The sequence below is a fragment of the Hippichthys cyanospilos genome, chromosome 12 (genome assembly GCF_059441005.1).
Source record: "Hippichthys cyanospilos isolate Australia breed blue-spotted pipefish chromosome 12, RoL_Hcya_1.0, whole genome shotgun sequence".
Lineage (NCBI taxonomy): Eukaryota > Metazoa > Chordata > Actinopteri > Syngnathiformes > Syngnathidae > Hippichthys > Hippichthys cyanospilos.
This window is the reverse complement of record NC_142380.1, coordinates 1528262-1552926: the sequence shown is the minus strand read 5'-3', so window position 1 is coordinate 1552926 and position 24665 is coordinate 1528262. Positions and strand designations below refer to the sequence as shown.

The 24665-nt window shown below is 47.8% G+C and overlaps 2 protein-coding genes across 3 annotated transcripts; both read left to right on the top strand.

Annotated features, from left to right (window-relative positions):
- Positions 1-8: 8 nt before the first annotated feature.
- On the top strand, positions 9-12796 carry usp33 (ubiquitin specific peptidase 33). The gene is made up of 24 exons (XM_088429756.1): positions 9-247; positions 1669-1769; positions 1880-1933; positions 1998-2060; positions 4225-4365; positions 4502-4613; positions 4789-4858; positions 5295-5408; positions 5487-5565; positions 5824-6253; positions 6453-6587; positions 6744-6859; positions 6937-7109; positions 7189-7259; positions 7610-7643; positions 7717-7762; positions 7833-8013; positions 8087-8213; positions 8813-8982; positions 9073-9154; positions 9217-9325; positions 10377-10479; positions 11057-11125; positions 11249-12796. Exons 2-24 carry the CDS (start codon positions 1686-1688, stop codon positions 11398-11400), a joined length of 2715 nt encoding a protein of 904 aa, XP_088285882.1. The 5' UTR covers positions 9-247; positions 1669-1685; the 3' UTR covers positions 11401-12796.
- Positions 12797-13628: 832 nt separating this feature from the next.
- Positions 13629-24556, top strand: zzz3 (zinc finger, ZZ-type containing 3). 2 transcript variants are annotated; one of them, XM_088430093.1, is made up of 12 exons: positions 13629-13837; positions 17948-19544; positions 20937-21075; positions 21748-21895; positions 21975-22087; positions 22400-22471; positions 22533-22634; positions 22755-22850; positions 22918-23082; positions 23350-23484; positions 23565-23665; positions 23828-24556. In XM_088430093.1, exons 2-12 carry the CDS (start codon positions 18013-18015, stop codon positions 23970-23972), a joined length of 2748 nt encoding a protein of 915 aa, XP_088286219.1. In that variant the 5' UTR covers positions 13629-13837; positions 17948-18012; the 3' UTR covers positions 23973-24556. The 2 variants fall into 2 exon arrangements, with proteins under 2 accessions (XP_088286219.1, XP_088286220.1); XM_088430094.1 differs by lacking the exon at positions 13629-13837 and adding an exon at positions 13876-14128.
- Positions 24557-24665: the final 109 nt, after the last annotated feature.

The following is a 24665-nucleotide window of genomic DNA, read 5'->3' as shown; positions in this document are numbered from 1 at the left end:
TGAAAACGTAACGGTGGGTCGGGTTTTTGTTAACGGCCGGAAGAAGCCACGCTTGATTTCTCTCTTGTAGCCGCTGCGTGTCCTTTGATTGGACAAGGCTGTAACGTTAGCAACCACGCAGAACGGCCAAGGGGTTCGGTTTTAAATGTCCAGAACGAAAACGGTAAAAGCGCAACCAACGCGAACATTTTGGGATTCCACTGGTAAATAACCTGCGTTGGCAGCACCGCCGACGTTTATCGTAAAGGTAAGCGCCGACCTCAGTCGCCGCCGGGTGGGGTTTTGGCGGAGAAGCCTCCGAGGGGCTTTGTCGGCTCTCTTGGTTCCGCAACGCTATCAGGCTAACGTTAGCGTCACGCTAACGGGTTGCTATTATGCTAATCTTTCGCCATTGTCTTTGAAGTTAAACACCTGTTTTGTTTTTACGCCTCCGGTTTGTGTGTGTTGCCGCTTAGTCTCCAAACGAAAGTCTCAAATGTGTCAGATTGATGCTAAGTGCTAAATGCGATGTCAAATCAGCCTCGCCTGTTTTTGACAGCTCACATCTATAGGCCGACCTCACGCGCATTTACATTGGAGGTTTCATGACTTATTTATGCATCAAACAAATGATAGGTAAAAGGTTTGTCAAGCCAACGTGACGGAAGTTACCGCGAACGGGCGACAATTGACTTTAGCATTTACTTTACACTGCATCGGTTGACTAAACACACCAAGTGTCCAAAACTTGACGCACGGTGAACCACACGTGTACGTCAACGCAACATCGACGATTTGATGAGTGAAGGGAACGGTCATGTGCGAATCGGCAATTGTTGTGAGCACTACTGGTTGCCTTCTCCGGCACAGTGGAGTGCCCCACCCAGGTATAGCATCTCAACCCCCGATGCACTGCTGTATGGCAATTTTGCATGCTTTAATTAAAAGGCTAACGAGAAATGCCGTTCCTAATTTAAAATAGTAAGATTATTATGAAAATACTAGTCCTTATCAATGTACAGTGTGATACAATTAAATGCCGGTATTTGCATTCATGCTTACGATTCTATAGTCGCGTAAACAGACTTGTGGTTATTAGATTGCCTGGCAGTCATGTGATTGATATATCTTTGATAAACCGAAAATAGCTTGTGAAAATAACGCATGTCACTACTTTACTCTTTGAACATGATGGCACTATTCATTAAATGTTCACAATTTATTTCACGTGATATGATGGCTTTATTCTTTTCATATTGCAGCTTCATTATCACAAATTACACTTTTATTCTAATAATATTTTGTTTAAATTTGACTTTTTCTTACCATTTTTATCATTGTAAGTTTGGTCCACATCATTTTCCCCAAGCTATTCTGTAACCTGGCCTATGTTAAAATGAATGATACATTGTTTCAGTTACTTTGCGAGCTTTGCCATTGGGCCGATTTGAATGTAGTCATTGTTTTGCACGGAACGGATATCAAGATGCTGCAAGGGCGGTGTGACATGCACCCTGATAACAACAGTGATTGTTGGCGATTGTCGTGGCTCAGCCACGCCCCCCAACCACCTGTCGTTGAGATGCTCACGATATTGAAAGCTATCAACAATGCTGCAGCCATTCTCGTTACATTTGTTTTATTTAAAAGAGGAAATGACTTTCTTTCCTCTTTTTTTTTTTTCTTTAGCAGCTGTCGGGTGAGCAATGCCGCCGGCCCCCAGCTGCGACTGTCCCCACCTGGACTGCGTAGGGGAGATTACCAAAGAGGAACTCATTCATAAATCACATGTGAGTCAGTTTGTTTTCGTTACAACAATCGCTCAACTATACTTGTCAAAATACAGTATTTAGCACTGCTTTATCCACACACCTTAATGGCTGTGGCATCTTATTTCCAGGGCCAGTGTCAAGACTGTAAAGTTGGAGGACCAAATTTGTGGGCTTGTTTGGAGGTAAATTAAACAAAAAAATCCAGATTAATTTTTTTTAAAACATACCGTTTTGTTGTGTTATTAGAATGGCTGTGCGTACGTCGGCTGTGGAGAATCTCATGTGGACCACAGCACAGGACATTCACAGGTGAGGCCTCTGCTCATACCAATTGTTTCATGTTTTCTGCCACTGGAACAAAGCCATACTAGATATGCGTGACTTCAAAAGATATATAAAAGTATCAGGTGTACAGTACAGTAGATATTGAATGTATGTAAATACCTAAGGCAGTCATCAATAAGTAGAGAAATAATGGCACAACAGTGACCTTACCAACAACTTGACATCCAACCAAAATTCATCAAAAGATGTGAAAACCGGTCAACATCATCAAAGGGGCGGCAGAATTTTCGGCCAAGTAATGGCTGTTTGGAATGTGTCACAACAGTCTCCCGTCTTCTTCATATGTCCGAGGGGGGACTACCAGACTATCTGATCTTTATTTGCAGTTAATTGGGTAAAACGCATATTATATTTTGATACTACAAGTACAAAATTCAGACATTTAGAGATTGTATGTACAGGCAAACATACATGCAGACCTTTTACATCCCAGTGCAAATGTTCAATTGGAATTTGCTGCTTGGACATGCCACGTAAATCCAACCTAAGGCGTCTCCACATCTAGCACAATCTCACGAGTGGCTCATCTATTATTCATGCTTGGTTAAGCATGTGTGTGTGTGTGTGTGGGGGGGGGTGGAGGGCAGCAGCCTTGCACGTTTACACAATCCGTTGTTGTCCCATCTTTTTTCTCCTTTGGCTGAATCGTTGCTAAAGCGATATAAATGCAGAGTCATGGTTTGCTGTGCCTCCACAGAGACTCTGCGCTCCTTGACCCAAATGAAAGATGTAGTGGATTGTGTGTGTGCTTGCGAAGATTGTTAATGGTGGGGGATTGATTTGAAAGCACTGTGATGTCCTGCCAGCCACTTGATGGATTAAATAGCACTCTGCTCTGTAACTTAGTCATAAAATCACATTTGGTCCACATAGGGCTACAGTAAGGGAAGGACATGGCTCCACGTATAAAGTGATTTTTCTTTTATGTCAATTTCATGATGTTTAAAATAAACTAAAAAAAATGCCAATAAAATACAATAGCCACTTTTCAACCATCCTTTATCAGATTCCAGACACTTTCTTTCAGAGCCCTGATAATGACCAATCGCATGTTACCTTTTGAATGTCACATGACCAAACTCAGAAAGGAAATAATCCGTGTTGCATATAACCCGAGCACTAGGGAGCTGAAATTTGACCCAATTTGACAACATGTCAAAGTTCAAAATGGCACGGCCCCTTTGTTATCACACTACAAGGAGTGTGCCATCCGTTGTCTAAAATACTGCGAGAATGATGTGAAGAAAATGAGCCAATAAAATGGTCAAAACACTGCACAAGGATTAAGAGATAAAATCCAAAAGCAAGTGCAACAGTTGCACTCGTCTTGAGGTATTAACGCTACAAAAGCACCATTGGCATTTGTTATTGCAGAGTTGCCCACTGTAAAATCTGTTCCAGGGTCTAACTGTCGTCATAATAAAGACCTTTATTGATTGCTCAGCCTTTAAAAACCATTACATTGTAACATTCTATTCAAGGTCCTACAAGTGTGAAAAAATGAATCACTCCGCTTTTAAAGATGTTGTTTTTTTCCCCCCATGGTGCTTGTATAAAATACTCTGATTTCATGAGTAAATCACTACCTTTAATGTGCAGTACATGTCCTGTAGCCTTCTATTCTGGCCACAGTATCGAGTCTTGTGTGATAAACTGCTGTGCAACACATCACAATGACTGATACAGAGGCCAATAAAGGCACATATGAAAGCGCTTAATAATGTCTGCTATAGTTCCTCTCATGTATCATTTAGACTGACTTTGTTGTCTGGGCCTTTTTCTCTGCCGATGTGTGACCGCTAATGCAGCGTCCATCAATAATGCACACGGGCTGTCCGCCGCTCCATCCTTCCCCCTGACACACCCGTCTCCAAAATTACATTTTTGGTACTCGGGTCAAATTCATGTCTAAAAAATGAAAATATGTCTTTGGGTACATGTTCGCTCTGAGGAATTAGGTCAAGTCACGGGAGGAGCTTCATTCACTCACTGTAGCTCACGGATACATTGTTTATTTATGACTCAACTCAATCCCAAAGATGTCTTTGTCCAAAAATGTATTTATACGCCTTTAGATAGTCCAGACATTGAAAAGCCAAATGTGCTGTATATATTCATTTTGTTGCAGGAGACGGGCCACAACTTGACTGTGAACCTGACAACGCTGCGAGTGTGGTGTTACGCCTGCGGCAAGGAGGTCTTCCTGGAGCGTAAACTAGTCCCTCAGCCTCCGCAGTCCAGCAGCAAGCCACTCGCCGCCTCTCAGCAGGTACATGTCCTTTTAGCATTTTGAATAGGACTATTTTATAGCATTATTGCTTTGTTGCGTAACAGTGTTTTCCTCTTGTCTTTGAGCTGTCCAGATAACAGACAGTTGTTTTTGTGCATGCGCGTTTGTCATAAAGGGTAACAACAGAGTCTCTCCTGTGAGCCCCGCCTCCCTCCGTGTGACCCCCAATGGCATTTGTGAAGACCTGGACATGGAGACAGAGGAAGAGGATGACATGCGTGCTCGAGGTGAGCAGAACTGGCACCGTTTGGGCTCCTCCCAGATTGGCTAGGTTAAGTCGCACGCTTTTTGACTTCTGGTTTCTTCCAAAAGCGGTTCCTGATTTGACACTACGGCTTCTGACATATTGACAAGATGAATGTGATGAGATTTGACGGAGACATTGGCTTTTTTTCTTCCCAGGCCTGACCGGACTGAAGAACATTGGCAACACATGCTACATGAACGCAGCTCTACAGGCCCTATCCAACTGGTGAGGCGACCATATTTTACTTCACAATGCCTTTTTCTTTGGCTTTCATACACGCACTGAAATAGGATGCAGTGCACAGCTTATAAGAGAAGCCCGATTGTCGCTCCCCACAGGCTCGTCTTTGTTATTGCTTCTGCAATTTGCGACTGGCCACTAAAAGTAACAAAGTTTGGTGGCAAACAGCAATCCTTCTCTGAGCCACTGCATGCCCGGAGGCGAGTGTGCGACGGCACGTATACATTTGCAAATGAAATCACTTTCCACAAGTCAGCGCAAATTCAAAGCGTATTCATTATGTCTAGTTTGTCTTTTTTTTTTTTGACTCAGAAGTTGCTAAAGCATTGTACCCACATACAATTTTTTAAAAAAGTTTTTACACTTGAACTATCAATTTTTCTCATAGCGTCCCACAGTAACATTGTCCCTCATGTCACAGCCCGCCCCTGACACAGTTCTTCCTGGAGTGCGGCGGCTTAGTGAGGACGGACAAGAAGCCTGCACTGTGCAAGAGCTACCAGAAACTCGTGTCTGACCTGTGGCACAAGAACAGGTTGGCAGATTTTATTTTTTTTAATCTAAGTTCTCCGTACCCTTCCATCATGTATTGCAGTGATATGTTACATTGCAGACCGTCCTACGTGGTCCCGACTAACTTGTTCCAGGGAATCAAAGCCATAAACCCAATGTTCAGAGGATACTCTCAGCAGGTATGTGACAATTCTTTATTTGTGCGTCATCAACATCAAAAAACCTTTTTGACTGTCTGGTAAATTAGACTTAGCTGAGGTCTATTATGCAGCCTTGGGTTGTGTTTCAGAATTAGTTTAAGCGTGAAACATTCCCAAAGGTTTTGAAGTTTGGTAGAGCTTTCACACACACGCAGGCTTTAGCTTTGTCTTAGCGTTTCACCAAAACAAGCTAACGCCTCTGATTTTCATGCTCTTCGTCCCACTTTTGGCTCGCAGGACTCGCAAGAGTTTTTGCGCTGCTTGATGGACCAGCTGCACGAAGAGCTGAAGGAGACGCTGCCCGAGCCGTACGAGTCCACCAGCGTCGCGGTGGAAGACACCCCGCCCAAGGAGGAGAACCACAATCAGTCGGACAGTGACTTTCAGTCATGCGAGTCGTGCGGCTGCAGCGATCGGGCCGACGGCGAAGCGCCGCACGTGGTTGCGCCCGCTGTTGTCGTTGACAACGAGACGGAGATGCTGATTCCCGAGCAGGACGACGATCAGGCCAACAGGGAGTGGCAGAAGGAGAAGAACATGATCAACGACATCTACCGCGCTGGAGAGAACGCGGCGGGGGACATGGACAAAGATGTTGACACCACCAATGAGACCACACCCATTATCAGCAGTCAGGGACACATTAAGACACAAAGCAGGTCATCAGGTAAGGAGAAAATGTTTAATAGAAGTGGACTGGATCTTTGAGCAGTTGTTCACAGATTTAGAGAAGATTCAATGAGGTTAAACGTTGTAATGTATTTTAGATTCATTGTAAAATTTTAGCTGAAAGCCCAAAATCACTAACATTTTGTGCCTAATCCACGTGGTTCACTGCGATAGGCTGACTTTATTTCTTCCTCCAGAGTCCTTTCCGGACATCCAAATGTCCAATGTCACAAGACCACAAAGCCCAGTCCCTATGGAGGGCCACAAAATGTCCAGCAGCCCACCCAAAACTTCTTCTGTGTGGCCCAGCCTCAACACTGCGCACAAGAAAGGTATGAGACAAGTTTCCTATCAGCAAAAGAGCACTTTTTAAAAAAACAATTTTAGGGTGTTGTGGGTAAATATCTTTAGAACAAGTACCTGACTATCTTTTGTTAAAAATGGCTCCCTAGTTTGTGGATAAAGCTCATTCTTTTCCAATATGTCAGCAATGAGCACATTCTCGGCACCCAAGAACAAATGTCAGCGGAGGTACCGCAGCGTCATCTCGGACGTCTTCGACGGGACTATTGTGAGCTCTGTGCAGTGCCTCACCTGCGATCGGGTCAGTGTTGTGTGGTCACCCTCGCATCATTCCGAACGTCCAGCAGCTACTCACTGAACATGCTTGCATGTTTTCAGGTGTCTGTCACGCTGGAGAACTTCCAGGACATTTCCTTACCCATCCCAGGGAAGGAAGACCTGGCCAAACTGCACTCCGCTACCCACCAGACATCCTTGGTGAAAGCCGGCTCCTGCGGGGAAGCGTACGCGCCGCAGGGCTGGATCGCCTTTGTCATGGAATACATTAAAAGGTCCGCCTACTTTAGAAATTTCAGCCATTGGAAATGGAGCGGCCGTCATCTATCTTTGGTCTGCTTCTTTTTTTTTCAGCTGGTTCTGGGGTCCGGTGGTCACGCTACAAGATTGTCTTGCGGCCTTCTTTGCCCGGGACGAGCTGAAAGGTGAGCCGGCTTCTGTTTATTTTCGGGGACGGGCATCAATGATCGATTGTTCCGCCGAGTGGAATGCTGAGCAGAATTGCTGTTATCTTGTTTGCCAGCGGTGGAGCTACATGGCCATGTAGGCCGCACACACACCTAGCGGAAAATTTGACATGTGATCCGTCTGAAATTTTCACAGTATTTTTAGGCCTTTAATATTGACTGCATATTCAAATTTATTGCGTAATTTACGTGTTTTGCATTTTAGCCGAGATTGTTTTTTTGCTTTTGAACGGAAGTTTCGTGTGCACATTCCAAGGGCTTTGAGATTTCATCCAAGTCTTGCAATTTTTGTGATGTAATTTTTCTAGGCGACAACATGTACAGCTGTGAAAAATGCAAGAAGTAAGTACTCTTTCATTTTTATTTCTCGTCCAAATTATTTTAAATGATACTATCATCCTTCCCCCCTCCCAAGGCTACGAAACGGAGTCAAGTTTTGCAAAGTGCAAAGTTTGCCAGAGGTACACGCTCGACATCTGACAAACCGAGCCGCTCAAATCTCAGGATTGTAATGAACGTGTTTTCCTTTAGATTCTGTGCATCCACCTGAAACGCTTCAGGCACGAGCTGATGTTCTCCACCAAGATCGGCACTCACGTCTCCTTCCCTTTGGAGGGCCTGGACCTGCAGCCCTTCTTAGCCAAGGATAGCTTGACGCAGACTGCCAACTACGACCTGCTGTCTGTCATCTGCCATCACGGCACTGCCAGCAGTGAGTGGGCGGCGGCAGAAATGTCACACAAATGCCGGCGTCGTAACTCGCCGCCCTTGCCTTGCTTCCGCAGGCGGCCACTACATTGCATACTGCAGGAACGACCTCAACAATCTTTGGTATGAGTTTGACGACCAAAGCGTGACAGAGGTGTCAGAAGCTTGCGTCCAGAACGCTGAGGCTTACGTCCTCTTTTACAAGTAAGCAAGCCGTCGCAGTACTAGCACACAAAAAAGAAGTCGCTGCAGGGCCGCCGAGTAGTTGGACCGCCATCCATATCCCTTAAGTCAGGGGTCCCCAACCTTTTGATCAACACGAGCTGGCCAATGCTTGAGAAATTGATTGACGGCAAACTAAAGGGAGCCTTCAGCTTGTTTCTCTCGTCACACAGATGGGACATCGAGAGTCTCCAAAATACTTTCGAAAATTTTAGCGATCACGTGACCGAAATGAATACAAGAGAACCCGTCCAGCTTTCGAAGTAAAAGGTTTTTCATAATGAATGATCTTTAAAACACGGATAACATATGAAACAAAAACGGTTCATTATTTTGAGTGCAACCTATGCGACCCGGTACCAGTTGATCCACGGACCAGCGGTTGGGGACCGCTGTCTCAAGTCACTTGTTCATACTCTTTTCTCAATGCTTTTCGCTGTTTAAATCATATTCCACAAAATATATGAACTAGAATGCCGTGTTTGGACTATAGGGGACAGAGAACATATCAAAGTAAAAATCTGGGGTCCCCTTTCAAATTTGAATGAATTGCCAAATTCCGTCTACTGCAACCCCCGCAGGAAAAGCAACGACGATACGCTGAAGGAGCGCAATCGTGTGTCGGGTTTGCTAAACATTATGGAGCCCAGCCTGCTGCAGTTCTACATTTCCCGCCAGTGGCTCAACAAATTCAAGACCTTCGCCGAGCCGGGGCCCATCTCCAATGACGACTTCCTCTGCTCGCACGGCGGTACTTTGACCCCGTGAATCGGTGTACTTTTCTTGCGGTTGCCGATATCTGTGGCTGTCGGCGCCAACGTCCTTTCTCCTGTCACGTCAGGTGTGCCGCCCAACAAAGCCACATATATCGACGAACTGGCCGTCATGTTACCGCAGAACGTGTGGGATCACCTGTATAGCAGGTACGCCGACTCGGCCCGGCTGCTCCGCCCATTTTGCGGCTGACGTGTGGCTGTGTTCTAAGGTATGGGGGAGGACCTGCCGTCAATCACCTTTATGTCTGCAACACGTGCCAGATTGAAGTGGAGAAGCTGGAGAAGCGGCGCAAGTCGGAACTGGACATGTTTGTCCGGGTAAGGTGGCTCCCCGGCCTCTGGCTTTTCGATTAAATGGCTAATAATGATATGATTGCCGCCATTAATATTGCATTAGTGTTACTGTGCCATGCGGGGCTTTGTTTTGCGCTGGTCGCCCCGGGGAGAGATAAGAGTGCAAAGCTGATGAAAGCCTCATCATTAATGCACTGAGACGGACGCAGCTGCCTTAAAAAAAAAAAAAAAAAACTGGAGCGATTATGTGAAAGCCGTGACAGAAGCCAGACATCACCTGTGTGCGTGCAGGTATTATTTCACAGTGCCAAGAAAGGCTTAGCATGTGACACACTTTACAGTATGTTGTTGTGTGAAAGTGCACTGGTGATGCGATATCCCCCTTTTCCCGTTTCATGAGCAAACAGCACTATCATTATGTATATTTATATCTTATTTATTCCTCAGAAGATAAAAAGTGTAGCTGCCCTTTTGGTGTTGAAGTATCCTTCCCTAAAAGCATTCCAGTATCGTCATATAGATATTATTTGCTAGCCTGTCTATGGCTTATCCCAGGATGCATTAGCAATAAGATAGTGGACTGTTGACAAAATATATGTGACGGTTTAAATGCACAGCATGTACGCTAATTTTTTGTTTTGTCGAGTTTACAGTAGACTTGAACTGGGTGTGGCATATGATGTTTGTTCACGATGCCAAACTACTTGTTGTGAAGTTTATTATTTCAGACGGTGTACAAATTCTGCACCTTCTGATGGACAGTATTTCTTTAGGCAATACTGTGCGCGTACGTGCGTGTGTTTGCGCATACCAAGGACAGGAAGGGTTTCACTTCCCAGAAAGACAACACAGGCGCAAGTGCGTCCAGAATGTGGTGTAATTACAGCAGAGGACCAGAGAGAATTGATTTAGTTTTCCATCTCCTTACTCAGTCCTTTCATCCTCACTTCATTTATTCTGCGCGAAATCCTCCCCCGCCGCCGCCTCCTCCTCCTCCTCCTCTTCTTCCCCCTCGCCGCTCGCTCACTCACTCCCTCCCTCCCTCCCACCACTCCCACTTTTGCACTCTCTGCAGCTGAACAAGGCCTTCCAGGATGAGGAGTCTCCGGCAGTCATATACTGCATCAGCATGCAGTGGTTCCGCGACTGGGAGGGTTTTGTCAAAGGGAAAGACAACGGTAAGTGGCGGTCCACGCGCGCGCACGTCCAATTAGAATAAATGTGTCATCACATCACCGAGAAGATGCAAAGTTGCTCCTCCTGGTCCCAATTAGTTGCTGGATATGCCAGCTGCGAAAAGAAGGAAACACCTTCCTCAAATAGGCACTGGCCTTTTCACATCACCACTCAAACATGAAATGAAAGGCAGAGGAAGTGTTTTAATGGTGTCACCTTAGTTGATAATAACGCCCGGGAAAATGTAACAGAAATGAATGCCTTCCTCAAATAAGGCCTATGATGTGTATGTATGCTACTGTTCACACAATGGCTGAGCCCATATGACCTAGATTGCTAGTCATCAAAAATGACATTTTGCATTCCTACAGCTTTCCCTGTTGTAGTGCCACATCTATTTTGAACAACTATCAATCTCCCCCATCCCTCAACCTACAGTATGCTACTTTTAATACAGAAATGGTTTCTCTCTCGCTACAAATATTTAGCTTCCCATGCAGAACAACAATCTAAAATAAAAAAAAGGAAATTGTTTTTGTGTAATCAAAGATCTAGAATTGCTATGTCTCACTTTTCCAGATCCACCAGGACCAATTGATAACTCCAAGATAGCAGTGAACAAGGGTGGCCATTTAACACTCAAACAAGGTACAAAGTCTGTTCGCTCCTGAAAATAAGGCCTACTGTTTTTTGGCGCAAAGCACGACAGATGTTTGAACCGGTGATGACTCGCGTCGACAAGCGGCTAACATCACCGCTCCGTCTCCGCAGGCGCCGACTCGGGCCAGATCTCCGAGGAGACGTGGAACTTCCTGCATGGCATCTATGGCGGCGGACCGCCGGTGACCGTGCGGCCCAGCGTGGCCTCGGACACCTCCCAGCAGTCGGAGGAAAAAATCGAGGTGGAGACGCGCTCACTTTAAAAGCGAAAACAAAGAGCGAGCGAACAAGTTACAAAAAAAAAGGCCTTTTTAATTTTTTGCACTTTGATTCGAAACGCATTCACGCAAAAAGAAAAAAGGACGCTAACATTAACTGCTTACGCGACAGCTCGCTCCAGAAAGGGAATCAAAACTTTGTGGTGTTGTACAAATGTGTATATGTTTCTATTAGCACTGCAGTTGTCTCGTGTCACTATTTTAAATGTGTGCAGTTGGTTAACAACCGGGGAAGAAAAAAAAAATCCACGGAATGCCATTTTATTTTGACCAAATGGGCACATGTACCACATGTTTGTTGTGACGCATTCCCAGCGACGGACATCTTAAGGTTACGAAGGGACTAATTAGAGACGAGTCTCAGGAATTCCTCGTGCACTGTCGCGCAGAGCAGCGCTTCTCAAGTGCTCCCATATGCAGAGCCAATCCTTCAAATGATCCGCTCCGCCCATGGCTTTTGGATCTGCTGATCTGTGTCAACTCCTCACCCAAAATAGACCAGTTCCTCTTCACTTCCCAGCACATGTCCTCGAGCCTTTCTCTTGCGTCTTACTTCAATATGAGGGTTGAATTTTACAACAAAAAAGCCACAGCGAATCTTCAAAATAATCGTTTTGTTTTCTTGCTCCGCTCGCATCAGAATGACATGGGCAAAAAAGCGTTGCCGTTTGACGTTGCCCTTCAGGCTTTGGATGCCTTCTTCGGATTTGGGCAAAATTCAAAGTAGAGGGCTTGAATCCATCCAAAAGAGCCGACTTCCCGTTCCATCCCGGGCACGAGACTTTTTCGCCCGCCCTGTCACGATAGGCGGGCTCAAATTTCATGTCGTCAAGTCAAAGTTGCTTTTCTTGGTCAATTTTCCAATTTTGATGCCCACAAAAAAACAGCTAAGGCAAGAGAAGCTTAGTTACCTGGTTCCAGTTGGGGTACAATATTTCCTAGGTTGCTTGGGATCCCCAAAATGCATGAATTTCAGATGGAAAACAAGTCCTTTGACTTTTGGTCTCACCTTTTGAGAACCGCTGCTCTTTCCGCACACACACAGGCATGCTGATGTTTGAATGTAACAGTGGCGTACGTTGGTTAAGATTCAGCACTTGCTTATTTATCACAAACAGGGAGTTGGGGGAAAAAAAAGGATGTTAATAGTTGTTTTGTATATATTTATCAAAACGTACACAAAGTAGTCACGCATGCTTTTAACAATGCAAAATTCCTAACTGCTCGCTAGACACCACACCGCACTAGACAAAGTAGAAATGTCGGTCTTAGTTGAGGGCATTAGTTTGCATTTTGGATGCCGTACTTGTCAGTCAGAAGAAGTTCATGTTTTTTGATGCCTCGCACAATAAAAGAAAACCAGACATGGATGCAAATCTGATGAACTGTGTGATCATCTTGATTGACCCACAACATCGACGAATCTTGTCCGCAATCCTCCTGATCGCGATCCTTCTCGCTATACCTTGCGAGAAGCACAACTCGGCAAACAGAAAAAACTAAGGAAATCTTCCATGACTGTGAGTCCTATCACAGAAATGAGAAGAAACCGATCAAAAAAAAAGAGAAACAGCACAAACACAAAACACCTCTTGCCGAAAATCCAAATTCAAGTTATAACAAACAGGATGAAGTACCCTATCAAAGTTGAAGTACTAAGTAGTACTAGAAGTACCCTAGCAGAAACAATTGTATTCAGTGGAATAACCAAATGAATCTTCATAACTGAGAATGGGCTATAAACTGTCAGAGAAGATCCAAATCAGAAATGAATTGATTGTTCGCTCTGGTTAAGAGTCACAAATAGGGAACAGAATCGGGAAAGAGTAACCTGTCAAAATAAAAGCAGAAGCTCGGTCAGTTCAATTGAAAGTAGAACCCTACCGTAATAAAACAGGAGTGACTCGAATGGTTTTCAGAAAATTGACAGAACAAGCTCCAGTTGGCCCGAAATAAAAGCAATATAAATACAAAGTGATATCGTGAAAAGCGTCAGACCAGTCACAGACAATCATATCAACCGCTTTGTTGAGAAGAAGTTACTCAGTTAAAACATTCTGTCGAGGGGACTACACTGGGAATTCGAAGCGTATCAAAATAAAAGCATGAGCAGGGCCCTCGACCGCGATGTCGGAAGATTCCCAATCCAAAGTCCTTTGTTCACAACAAAGTTATTGGAAGCAGCTTCTGGGAGGGAAAATCTAACCGTTGGGAGAAAAGCGCGTTTCTCGGCAAATGAGTCCACCGGGTGAACATAATGCTCCCGGCACACATCGGGTGACATTTGGAGGCCAAGAGAAGACGAGCGTGTCGCCGAGCGCGGCACACTCCGCTCGGTCGCCCTCACACCGGAGCCGGAGCGCTCGGCTGCACTGTGAAAACATGGCCGCGAGCGAGCGTGCGGCCACCGCACGGAAGTGAGGTACGTGCCACATTCTTTGCTTTCCTCTCCTTTTTCTTTTTTGAGCCGGGCAACGGGGCCTTTGGTTTGTGCGCCGACGGAGGGGAAACGACATCATTGCCTGTGCCGCATGCGAGCGACCGGCGCCCTTTGCCGATTAAACGGCAAACTTGAGAGTGGAACAATCGGCTAAGCTAGGCTGGTTAGCGCCTAGCTACGAGACGGACCGCCGCGGTTCCATCGGCTCGACGAGCCTAGTGGAGACGCCTCTCCCGTCTACCGGATTCACGCCGAACCCCCGTCGCCTCGGAGGTAGCTTCTTTCCTCATTTCCAGGGTCTAGCCACGGCTCGAGCCCGATTTTAGGGCTAGCCGAGCGGCGTTTTGCACACAACTTCCCGCTAACGTTTTAGCTCGCCGCCCGCCCCCGGCTGGGTTACTGATTAAAACAAAACAAACTCACGTGTCTATCATAAGTTCACATTTTAATAAAACCAAAGGACCGCAGTCCCGCCTCGAACGGCGGCTGTTCGGCCGAGCAGCGGCCGGCACACGCCATGCCCGGATGCGGGGATCCGAGGTCCTATAACCGGGGATGCACGCCACGCTGCCCCGTGGATGTCACGTTGCCTCTAGGCCTCGCTGGAAGTCATCCTACTACATACTACGTGGTGACTAAAGTGGAGCCAAAAGTAACGAGCACAACAGGCTTTACGTTTCCGACGAAAAGTTGCTAGCTATCACCCTCGGCCCGTTTGGCAGGTGTATGTGTGTGCACACGCGTAATTGTGCACGTTGTCGTCATTTCAAATGGTCCTAAATGACATATCGTTGTCCTTTTGGACCATTTTGGGAACGTTAGCATCTCATTGTCACTTTCAAGTCAGGCGAGCGTATTTTTAAAGAGCCTATCATGTAAATATGTCATCAAATTGCACCAAATTCCTAATGATCACTGCCTTTTTTTCCTTCGGGTTCCTTTTTAATCAGTTTAATGTGTCACACTGTTGACTTTATCAGTGGTAACGTCCAATGATGGAAAGCAAACAGCAAGAGAGATTTGCTGTTTTGTTTTTTTTGTTTGTTTTTTCAAAGTGAAAGTCTTACTGGAATATATCGTGTGTGTGATGGGATTAGCTCTGTGTTTTGCATTTTCTTTGGCTTTTGCATGTTTTCTCTGAAGCTATGCGATGGTTAATGTTGACATTCCCAACTGCTGCCCGGTCAAACGTTTCCAGGGATTTTTAAGAAAGGCAAGGGTGAACAAACATCAAATTACGGTCGTTATTATTGGCTCCTATCCCTATGTATTGACACAACCCTAATTCCCTAAAGCGGTGCCGAAGTCGATATTACTGCAAAAAATTTAAGGATGAATTGTTTCCAGGCTATAAATACTTTATTAAAGAGACAAATGAAAACAGACTTTGGAAGAGAAACATCAATAAATCTACACGGCCTGAAAATGCAGTTATTTTTCCCCGAGTACCCCTGGCACAAAGACTTTGTGAGATTTTAACAGGGTATGCGCAAACCTAGTTCAATGCTTTTCGATCCCATGACAGAAACTGTTTAGGCGGAATTTGAATTTTCAGATTTATTGATGTTCCTCTTCCAAAGGCGCTTTGGAGCTTAGGGTTGGACTCTGATGGAAAAATGAATTATTTGTATTAAAAGAAGCGAGCAAACTGAAGCAATGTCCGAATTCATCCTCGTTCACACACAGGAAGATTGGTAAAATGCAGAGGAGCATGTCTCCAGCTAATTATATAAGAATGTTAGAGAACATGGAAAGGTTTTCAATTGGACTGGTTTATTAATTGCCGTCTTTTGGCATATACACACACGGTCATAATCTTGGTGGAAGACGGCCAGTGCGCAACTTGGGATATTTATGGCGAAATGAGTTTAAGTCGTGTCGCGGGCAAAAAGAAGAACAAGTGCCTGAAGCGCATTGGACGTTACACTGGCGATGCGTTTGCTGAGTGCCCACAAAATCTGGAACACCCCTTACGTGCAACAAATACGTAACTTACGGTTATGAACGCAAGAAAATATGAAAAATGGACAAAGATGAGTTTTCTTCTGTTTTGATATCGTTCGGACTGTTGCCAAACAGGTGGTGCATCATATACACGATAACTTTGAAATTAGCAGAGTTTGACCCCAAAATTCAGCGTGTGACCTCTAGACAGTTGCGTCTTATATTTGTAGAGTTATGGTATTCCATTTCAAATCATGAGCAAACAAATTGAAAAATGCAATGTTTCACGACATAAGTGATGCCATTCGAGCCAGAAATCAAACAGATGACGTCACGTGATCAATCTTCTCAAGTATACGCCTAGAGGCTCCCCGTGAATTGTAGTTTTGGAGCTTAGGGTTGGATGTCTTGCACGTGGATGTCTTGTCAAGGTTTGACGCTAATTTCAAACGTCATCCGTCCTGGCCATTGTTCTGTGTGTACACTGTGCGCTTGGACGCTAGTTCAGGCCTCATTTCGTTCGCTTAGCCTTTAGCCTGAAAATACCCAAATAAAATAGCACTTTTGCAAGTCTCTGGCATTATTTCGAGCATGCGCCCCCAAGGCGGCCTTTATTAGCGTGTTAGCTAATTAGCCCTTGCGCCAAGAGCTGAACTGTAACCACGTGTGAGTAGTTATTCAACCGAGCTGATGGGTCTTGTTGTTATTTTGATTTTTTTACCCTTCCAGAGATGAGCTACCGAACCGAGTGTGCCTCATTAATTTGTTGCCTTGAATGCCCAGCGCTTGGGTCCGGTCACCCCCCCCCCCCCCCCCCCCCCCACCCACCCTGTTTTATGCATGGATGCGTCAAGTTAGCAATCTCAGCAGCCGCCGTCAACCAAGTGCAAGTCATGCGTGCGCCTTCAACCGTTTTTTTGTTTGGGAATCGGCGGCTCGTCTTTTATTCTTAACCGCCAGCTTAAAAAGAAGTCTCACATTAGTATGTTAAAAATACTTTTCAAACACTTTGTACTGTCAAGTATAAAAATGAGATGAATTTTTTCAATCCGTGAAAAACTTGAAATGTTTAACGATGAACGTAAATGTTAATGTTGTTTTAGCATGAATAGTGATGTTGTGGTTATACTATTTTGGATTGAAAGAATTGGTCACTTGTCGTGGTGGAACAAAAGCGGTAATATTTTATTGACAAAGTTAGTCAACGCTGGCTTCCAAACTCTTACCGGGGGAACAAAAACAAGAAATGGAAACTCAGCCAAATAAAAGCTCATCTCCCTCCGTCTCCTTATGCACAAAAGCAAGAATGCTTTTGTCCTGTCCACTTAGGACATTTGAAGCCGTTTTGACCAATCGCTGCTCTTTGAAAGGATGTCTGCGTTGTCGCCGTGCTAATTGATGGCACCGCTCTAATGAACGAACGTGACTTTAAAATGACCCGCGCCGTTTTTTATTGCGCTCTTTAGATTCATTAGCGGGATTAGCCTGACACGCCCTTCTCGCGCCACCTTTCTTTGAAAGCGGTCGTCAACCGATTTTCTTCTCTTAATGCATTACACCAGACGTCACCGAAATATCCGAGGGCTGGAAGTCCGAACGGGTTTACGTCTAGCGTCAGTTGGTTCCGACCATTTTTTTCTAATAGCGCTCGCTGATTTTGTCACGCAGCCGTTGTTGCCGCTTTTACGTAGAGCCGGACGCCCAAATATTTAGAACGTCGAAAAATCCCGTAGCTCACAAAATTAGAAGAATGAATGCATTCCACCTTTGGCACGCCGCTGGTACAAAATCCCGGGTCGACTTCAACCCCCACCGTCCTACTCAAACTGCAACCGCTAATCACATAACTTGATTACATAAAAGGTCTAAGCAAAATCTCTTCCTCCGAGCGTCGCAGGGCTCATTTTTCCACATGTACTAATGTGACTGCAGTCCTACGCACTACTTGGCTCTGAAATAACTTGGCACCCTATCAGTAACGCTTTCAATACGTGAAGATTCACAATATGTTGTAAGCCCGTGTCAAAGCCCCCCCCCCCCCCCCCCCCCCCCCCCCCCCCCCCGCAGAAAGGAGTCTCCGGTGCTAAGCGGTCACAAAAGGCAGAGTTCTACCTCCGGAGTTCACGACAGCCGTGTGTGTCTTTACAGGTGCCTGCGTTCCGCCACAGTGGACAGCGCACCAGGATGAGGAGATCCTAGGCACCCGCCGTAGTATGGCCGCGTCCCGTTCCTCGCGCGTCACAAGGTCATCGGTGGGGCTCAATGGATTGGACGAGAACTTTTGTGGCCGGACCCTCAGGAACCGCAGCATCGCCCAGCCGGAGGAGACGGCCGTGCCTCCGCTGCCTCGGGCCCGCTCGCCCAAGAAGAGGCAGGAGTCCCGGCAGGACTCCAGGCAGGTGTCCAAATCGGACGTCAAGCAGGCCTCCAAGAAGGAGGACAAGCAGGAGTCCAAACCGGACCCTAAGAAAGAGAAGAGCAAGCAGGACGCTAAGGAGGACGCCGATGACCAGTCGCTTCAGGATTCCCTCTCCTTGGACGGACGCTTAAATGACTCAAAAGACTGTTATAGTTCCCCGGCATCCGAGGAGGATCTGTCGGCCGGCCCGCGCAAACGGAGCGGCTCGTGCCTGGAAAAAGACATCAGCCCTGAGAAATCGGAACGCTGCGATAAAGGGAACGGGGTGCCGGATGCCCCGCCTTTAATCAAAAGGGCCAAGCGCTGTTCCCGAGCCGGGGAATGTCAGGAACGCGAGGAAGACGCCGGGAGCCCCCAGAGTACCTCCTCCGTTCCCGAACCTTGCGCGGGCGACACTCGTGAGGACGTCGGCGCCCGGAACTCGAACTCGTCTCCCGACTCGCCTGTCCTCCGGGAAGAGGAAGGAGAGTTGGCCGAGGAGCGCCAAGGGTCGCCGCAGCGCCCTGACACTCACAAGGCCTCAAACGGACTCGGGGACGGCCCGGCTGAGAACCGCGGCGCTCTCGCCGACGGGTCTTCGAGTCCCGCCGCCGGACGCCCGCCGCTGCTCAATGGCGGCCGGGCGGGGGCGCCTCCCTCTCCCCACCCCACGGTGCCTTGTACGAACTCTAGCCCGGCGCCCGCGCCGTTGTCCCCGGTCCCTCCGGAGGACCCTCTCCCTGAACTGGTGGTGGCCAGGGAGCAGGAGGTGGAGGACGTGGAGGTAGACGTGGTGGGCGACCCCCTTTGTCTGGCCGGCGAGGAGCAGGTCATGGACAGCGAGTGCGACGGCCACTCGCCCGCCCCGGTGCCGGACACCGCCGCCTCGCCTTCCCCAGCCACCTGCAACAGCAACTCAGGAGAAACAACGCCCCCACCGACGCCGCCGCCCGTCGAGCCCGGGTGCACGCCCCCGTCTTTCGCCGAGCTCTATGAGCACAGGTACACCCTGCGGACTTCTCCACGCAAGGCGTCCTCCACCAAGGCTTGCTCTCCGCCACGGGACCACGGCCCCCTGAAGGAGGACGGGGAGGCGGCGGAAACCGCGGACCGGGACTTTTCTGCTCCTTCGGACTCTTTGCTTCCCCCCGATGACGACGAGACCACCCGTGCGGAGCCCGGAGACGAGACGGCCTGCCACGACGGCGTCCCCGCGGGGGCCGGGGACGCCGACGTTGCCAAGGAAGCGGTTTGCGCTCACCCCGCGGAGGAGGAGGAAGAAGAAGAGGAGGAGCCAGACGTCTATTACTTTGAATCCGACCACCTGGCTCTGAAACATAACAAAGAGTACGTGCAAGGAGATTTGGTGGGCTTTTGTTCCCGCGCCAAGCTCCCTTTGCCGCCTCGCTCGTGTAGCTTACCCTAATCTTTGCGCTGTTGCCTTCATATCCGTCCGTGCTGTCAAATAATCCCGCTACGCTCTCGATTTTAATGGGATTTGTAGCTGGTAAAAATTGAAATAATTCGGCGCAATGCCGTCAAACCTGAAAAGGGGAATGCGGTCCGCTCTGTAACAATTTTAAGCCTGCGTGTAAATCAGTTGCGGGCTCTAACATTTGCTTGGCAATAGTTCAAAGCAGTGGTCTTCATCAGGTGTCAGAGGTGGAAAAAAGTGTTGGGAGCCATGGTTACACACACAAAATTAAACTACCAATGTTGACAGGAGTTTTTCAAAAATCCAAATTGTCAAAATGCAACACATGTTTGGAAAGGCCACTAGAACCTGAGCACAATGTCCATATATTGCGAAGAGACGCGCTGAACGTTCCCTGCATGGCAGACAGACGAGTTAACGTGCACATGTCCAGATGTCCAACTACTGCAGTACACATATTGACTTAAATCTTCAATGATTAAAACTTATACAGTAACTGTACTGTTATCCCTTCCCGTTTCCATCCCTTGGCTGTAGTCTCAGGGTGGGTAGTGTAAGTAAGTGTAAAATAGAGCTTAAATAAATTGGAAAAAAACACGTTTTATGAAAAGGCTAGACCGTAAGCAAAAGGAGCGTGAGTGTATTGGTAAAACTGTCACCTTAGTGACATTTAATATAAAGATTCCTGGAATACACGGCTAAATAAAAGCCAACTAATGGCACAGTGACGATGCAACCTTGAGCCCAGTTCCATTTGAAGCCGCAGCAGGAGGAAGAGCAGACTCCTGAAACGCGATCGGCCAACGTCTCGCTCTCGTATCGGCGGATGTTTCAAATTTATCGCCGGCGGGACCCATTTCGCCGCTAAGTAATGGGATCGAGTTTCCGCGACAAGGTTCGGCCGAGCCCGCGGCGGCGGCGGCTCGATAAAGGCCGGGCGGGAGTCGTTTAAAGGAAGCCTGATTCTGCGTTTTGGCCGCCTGCACGTACTACACATTTTTACTAACCATTTCAGGGTAAATAATTATGGTACCATGCTACTACTATCTGAATTTGAATTTCTCACACACGCAAGGGGTCTTCAGTTTGTGATGGTCCCACCAGGAGAGGTTGAACTCAAGAACACATTGCACATTTGATCGCGGCATATTTGTATTGTTGGAGGGAAGACAGGTGTTTTCCACGGACGTAAGGACGCCGTCACGTCACCTTGAAGGAGACGGACGCAGATCCGTGCTTTCCAGTCCATCCCGCTCTGTCCGCCTTTCTCAGGGACCCATTCGAACGATGTTCCCCCTTGTCAGTTACCAGAGGTTGCTGCAGACCATTGGCGTTCTGGAGGCCCAGCGCACGCAGGCCATTCTGGACTTGGAGACGTTGGCGCGGCACCAAAGAGAGGCCCTGGCGGACCCCATCAGCTTTGTGGAGCAGCTGCAGAAGAGGGTAAGCCAAATATGCCGCTTGATGTCGTCATTTGTAAATAGGGCTTTGATTAATTGCTCTCGTGGTCGAAAGGGATCGGTCAAGGGATCGTGTACTTACAAAGCCGTTTCCGGCAGTAAAAAGTTCATACCGCATTTCCCGCGCCGGATTAGAAGGCGCACCTTCAACCAATGGCCGGTTTTCATACATAGGGCACAGCGGATTGTGAGTTCCGGGCGCCGACGACCTCGCGATTGGCGCCCGCGCGAGGTTCAGGAACTGAGGCGGTACTTTCCTCGCGTTCCTGACAGTCTCGGCAACGGCGCGTGGCCCTTTTGATTAAAGGCGGGACATCCGACACCCCGTTCCCTTTATCGCAGCGTTCCGATGTTTTTATCTGACTTTCACTATGCTGTATAATATTTCTGTCAAAATAGATGCAAATTAATGCATGAAAAAAATATATTCGGGAAAATAAAAACCGTTTCAACGTGTGTTTGGTATCAGGAGAAATAAAGCAAATCCCAAAAGTGGAGGACAAAATAAACAAACGGGTTAGGCCAAAACTTGTTTTGAATCTCTCATCTTCATTTTTGTTTTTCAAAACCAAAGGCGGAATAGAACCTTAAATGGTATTTTCAGCCAATGGGGTTAAGCTCGTCGTAATAATTGCTTTGTTTTTGGCGGGTCCAGGTGAACCTGGGCCTGCCGTGCCCCCAGCGTGTTGTGCAGCTCCCGGACCTGGCGTGGGAGCGCTACACGTCCGGCCTCGGGGATTTCCAGAGGGAGTTCTGCGACAAGAAACGCAAAACCAGGCGCCTCAAGCTCATCTTTGACAAAGGTGAGGTCGCCGGCTCTGGAAGGCCACCCCCCCCCCTTTTTTTTTTTCCTTCATTTTTTTTCCCTCCCGTCTGATTTAGGTTTGCCCGCCCGACCCAAAAGTCCCGTAGAACCCAAGAAGGAGTGCGAAAGCTCCACCCTGTACTCGGCGCTGCCCACTAGTGACGCCCCAGAGAATGGCAGGCAGGCACAGGTATGACCCCCAGCGCGCCCGCTTCGCTTTTGCTTTGGCTTGGTATCCTGGGCATCGTTTTGTTTTGGGGTTTTTTTTTAGACAGCAATGCCTAGTATACACTATAGCATTTTTCCCCTTTAATTGTTTTCTTTGCAGTAAGCGTTCGCATTCCGGATCACAAAGATCTATGACTTTATTTTGTGTCACTTGTATGTTTTACTGTGAAAAACCAACCGGATGTTGTCGCATTAGGCACTTGCTTTTGTTAAGCGACTTTGCAAGGAATCCGGCAAGAGTCCAAATTTTAACACGCCGCTTACGCGTCCGCAGTTGATCCGGGGCCGCCTTTGTCACTCCAGCAAGCCCGACACCTTCAACCAGTTGTGGACCGCCGACGAGCAGGTAAGAGAATGCCCGCGCGCGGCGTGTCAAAGGTCTCGCGGACGACGTGTCATCCCCGTAGAAGAAACTGGAGCAGCTCCTTGTCAAGTTCCCGCCTGAGGAGGTGGAGTCCAAAAGGTGGCAGAAGATCGCCGACGAGTTGGGCAACCGGACGGCCAAGCAGGTGAGCTCGCTGAAAAAAAGGAAGTTCAGACACACTGGACTAGGATGGAAACCCCTAGGCGCAGATTTGGTTTAGTTGAAAATGTTTTGAGCCATGCGATGCGATGCGATGCGCTGGCAGGTGGCCAGCAGGGTGCAGAAGTACTTCATCAAACTGACCAAGGCTGGAATCCCCGTGCCCGGAAGAACGCCCAACCTCTACATGTACACCAAGAAGGTAGGCGCCGCATCGCGTGGCATCCCGACCCCACAAAAAGACCGACGGGCCGCTTGCGCTGGATCAGGCGGCCGGCAAGCGGCAGCACCACCTCAACAAGCACCTGGCACGCCCCTCCACCTTCCTGGCCTCCTACGAGCCCCCCGTCTTCATGGACGACGAGGACGACGAGGACGAGCGGGCCGCCTTCTACGGCGCCGCCCGCCGGCCCCCTGACGACGTCGACGACTCGGTCGGTCGCTTCAACCCGCGTCTTCTTCCTTTGTTTTTTCTTTTTCTCCTCTTTGTTCTTCCTTCTTTTTCTCATTTTTCTTTGTCTTCTTTCTTCTTCCTTCATCTGTCTTCTCTTTCCTGTCCTCTTTCCGTCTCTTCTTCCTTCCTTCCCGCCTCTCCTCTCCTCCTTCCTTTTTCCTCTGTTGTCTTTCTGTCTTGCGTCTCCTTGCTTTGGTTTGTTGTTGTGCTCCTCGGTCTCCTGACGACATTTTGCGACGTCTCCCAGGAAGAGGAGGGGCTCCCCGCGGAGCTGCGGAACCTCCCCGAGTACAAAGAGCTGCTGGAGCTCAAGCGTCTGAAGAAAGAAAAGCTTCAGGAACTCCACGAGGACAAAGCGGGCGTGCGGCACCTGGGCTACAAGGTGAGGCGCCCCGAGCCGCGCCGCGCCAAGACCCCGCTTGTCTGACGTTTGCCCGCCCGCCCGTCCGTCTGTGTGTCCAGTGCGACATGTGCGGCATGGAGCCCATCCTGGGTGTGCGCTGGCACTGTCGGGATTGTCCGCAGGACAGCGCCGTGGATTTCTGCACCGACTGCTCAGACTGGTGGGTCTCCTCGTCGCGATTGTGTTTCAAAGTCACCCAGCCCAATTACTGTCCCCAAAAATTGCTTTCAGTGTCGTGAAATGACAACTTCAATGTAAAGATTCTGCAGTCTCTAAACGGCAATTCGTAAGATGAGCTTGTGGTGTTGTTGTTGGCGTCCAGCTTATTGAAGACGGAAAGCCACGTGCCCAACCACCACTTGGACCCCGTGCACCAGCCCGACACCTTACTGGACCGCGACTACCGCCTGCCACGGAGCACCAGCTACAACTACCTGGACCCCAACTACTTCCCGGCCAACAGATGACAGCCCGGCGCCGCACGCGCTCTTCGGCCCTTCCTTCTCGGCGGCGTCCGCGCGGACGGCCCGCCACCTCGGCGAGCTTTTAAAGACACGAAAACAAGTGAAGGCAACATTCCCACGCGTCACATTTCAACACCGACACGGCGTTTTTGTTTTGTCTCCCCCTCAACTTCTTCGCTCTCATCGTCAATGTTTGCCGCCATGGATCACGTGAAGTGTTTATGGTGACCAGTAGTTGGCGCTAGGTGTTGTGTGTGTGCCAATTGAAACGAAACAAAATGAAAAAAAAAAAAATGTCATTTTTGGTTGAAGTCCATGGACAAAGATTGTATTTTTATTAATCTATTTAAAAAAACAAAACAAAAAAACAAAAAAAATTGAAGTGGTGCTTGGTGCCCCCACTCTTTTATACACACACAGTAAAATACACACGCATAGCTCTAGACGGCATTCTCTCACTTGTCGGCCCCCACACTCCCCTCCTGCTTCAATATATGTGTAGAACAAGTCTGATCTTATGTATAAAAAAGAATAATGTACAAAAAAGCTAGAGGAGAAGCGTGGAAATAAAAAGTATGTGAAAATGCCCCCCTCCTTCATTGTTCTAACAGCCAGATGACTTTGATTTTGATCAATTTTGATCATTGGATACCGTGCAAGCGATGTGGTAGTTTTTCTGTTTTACTTTTGCAAAAT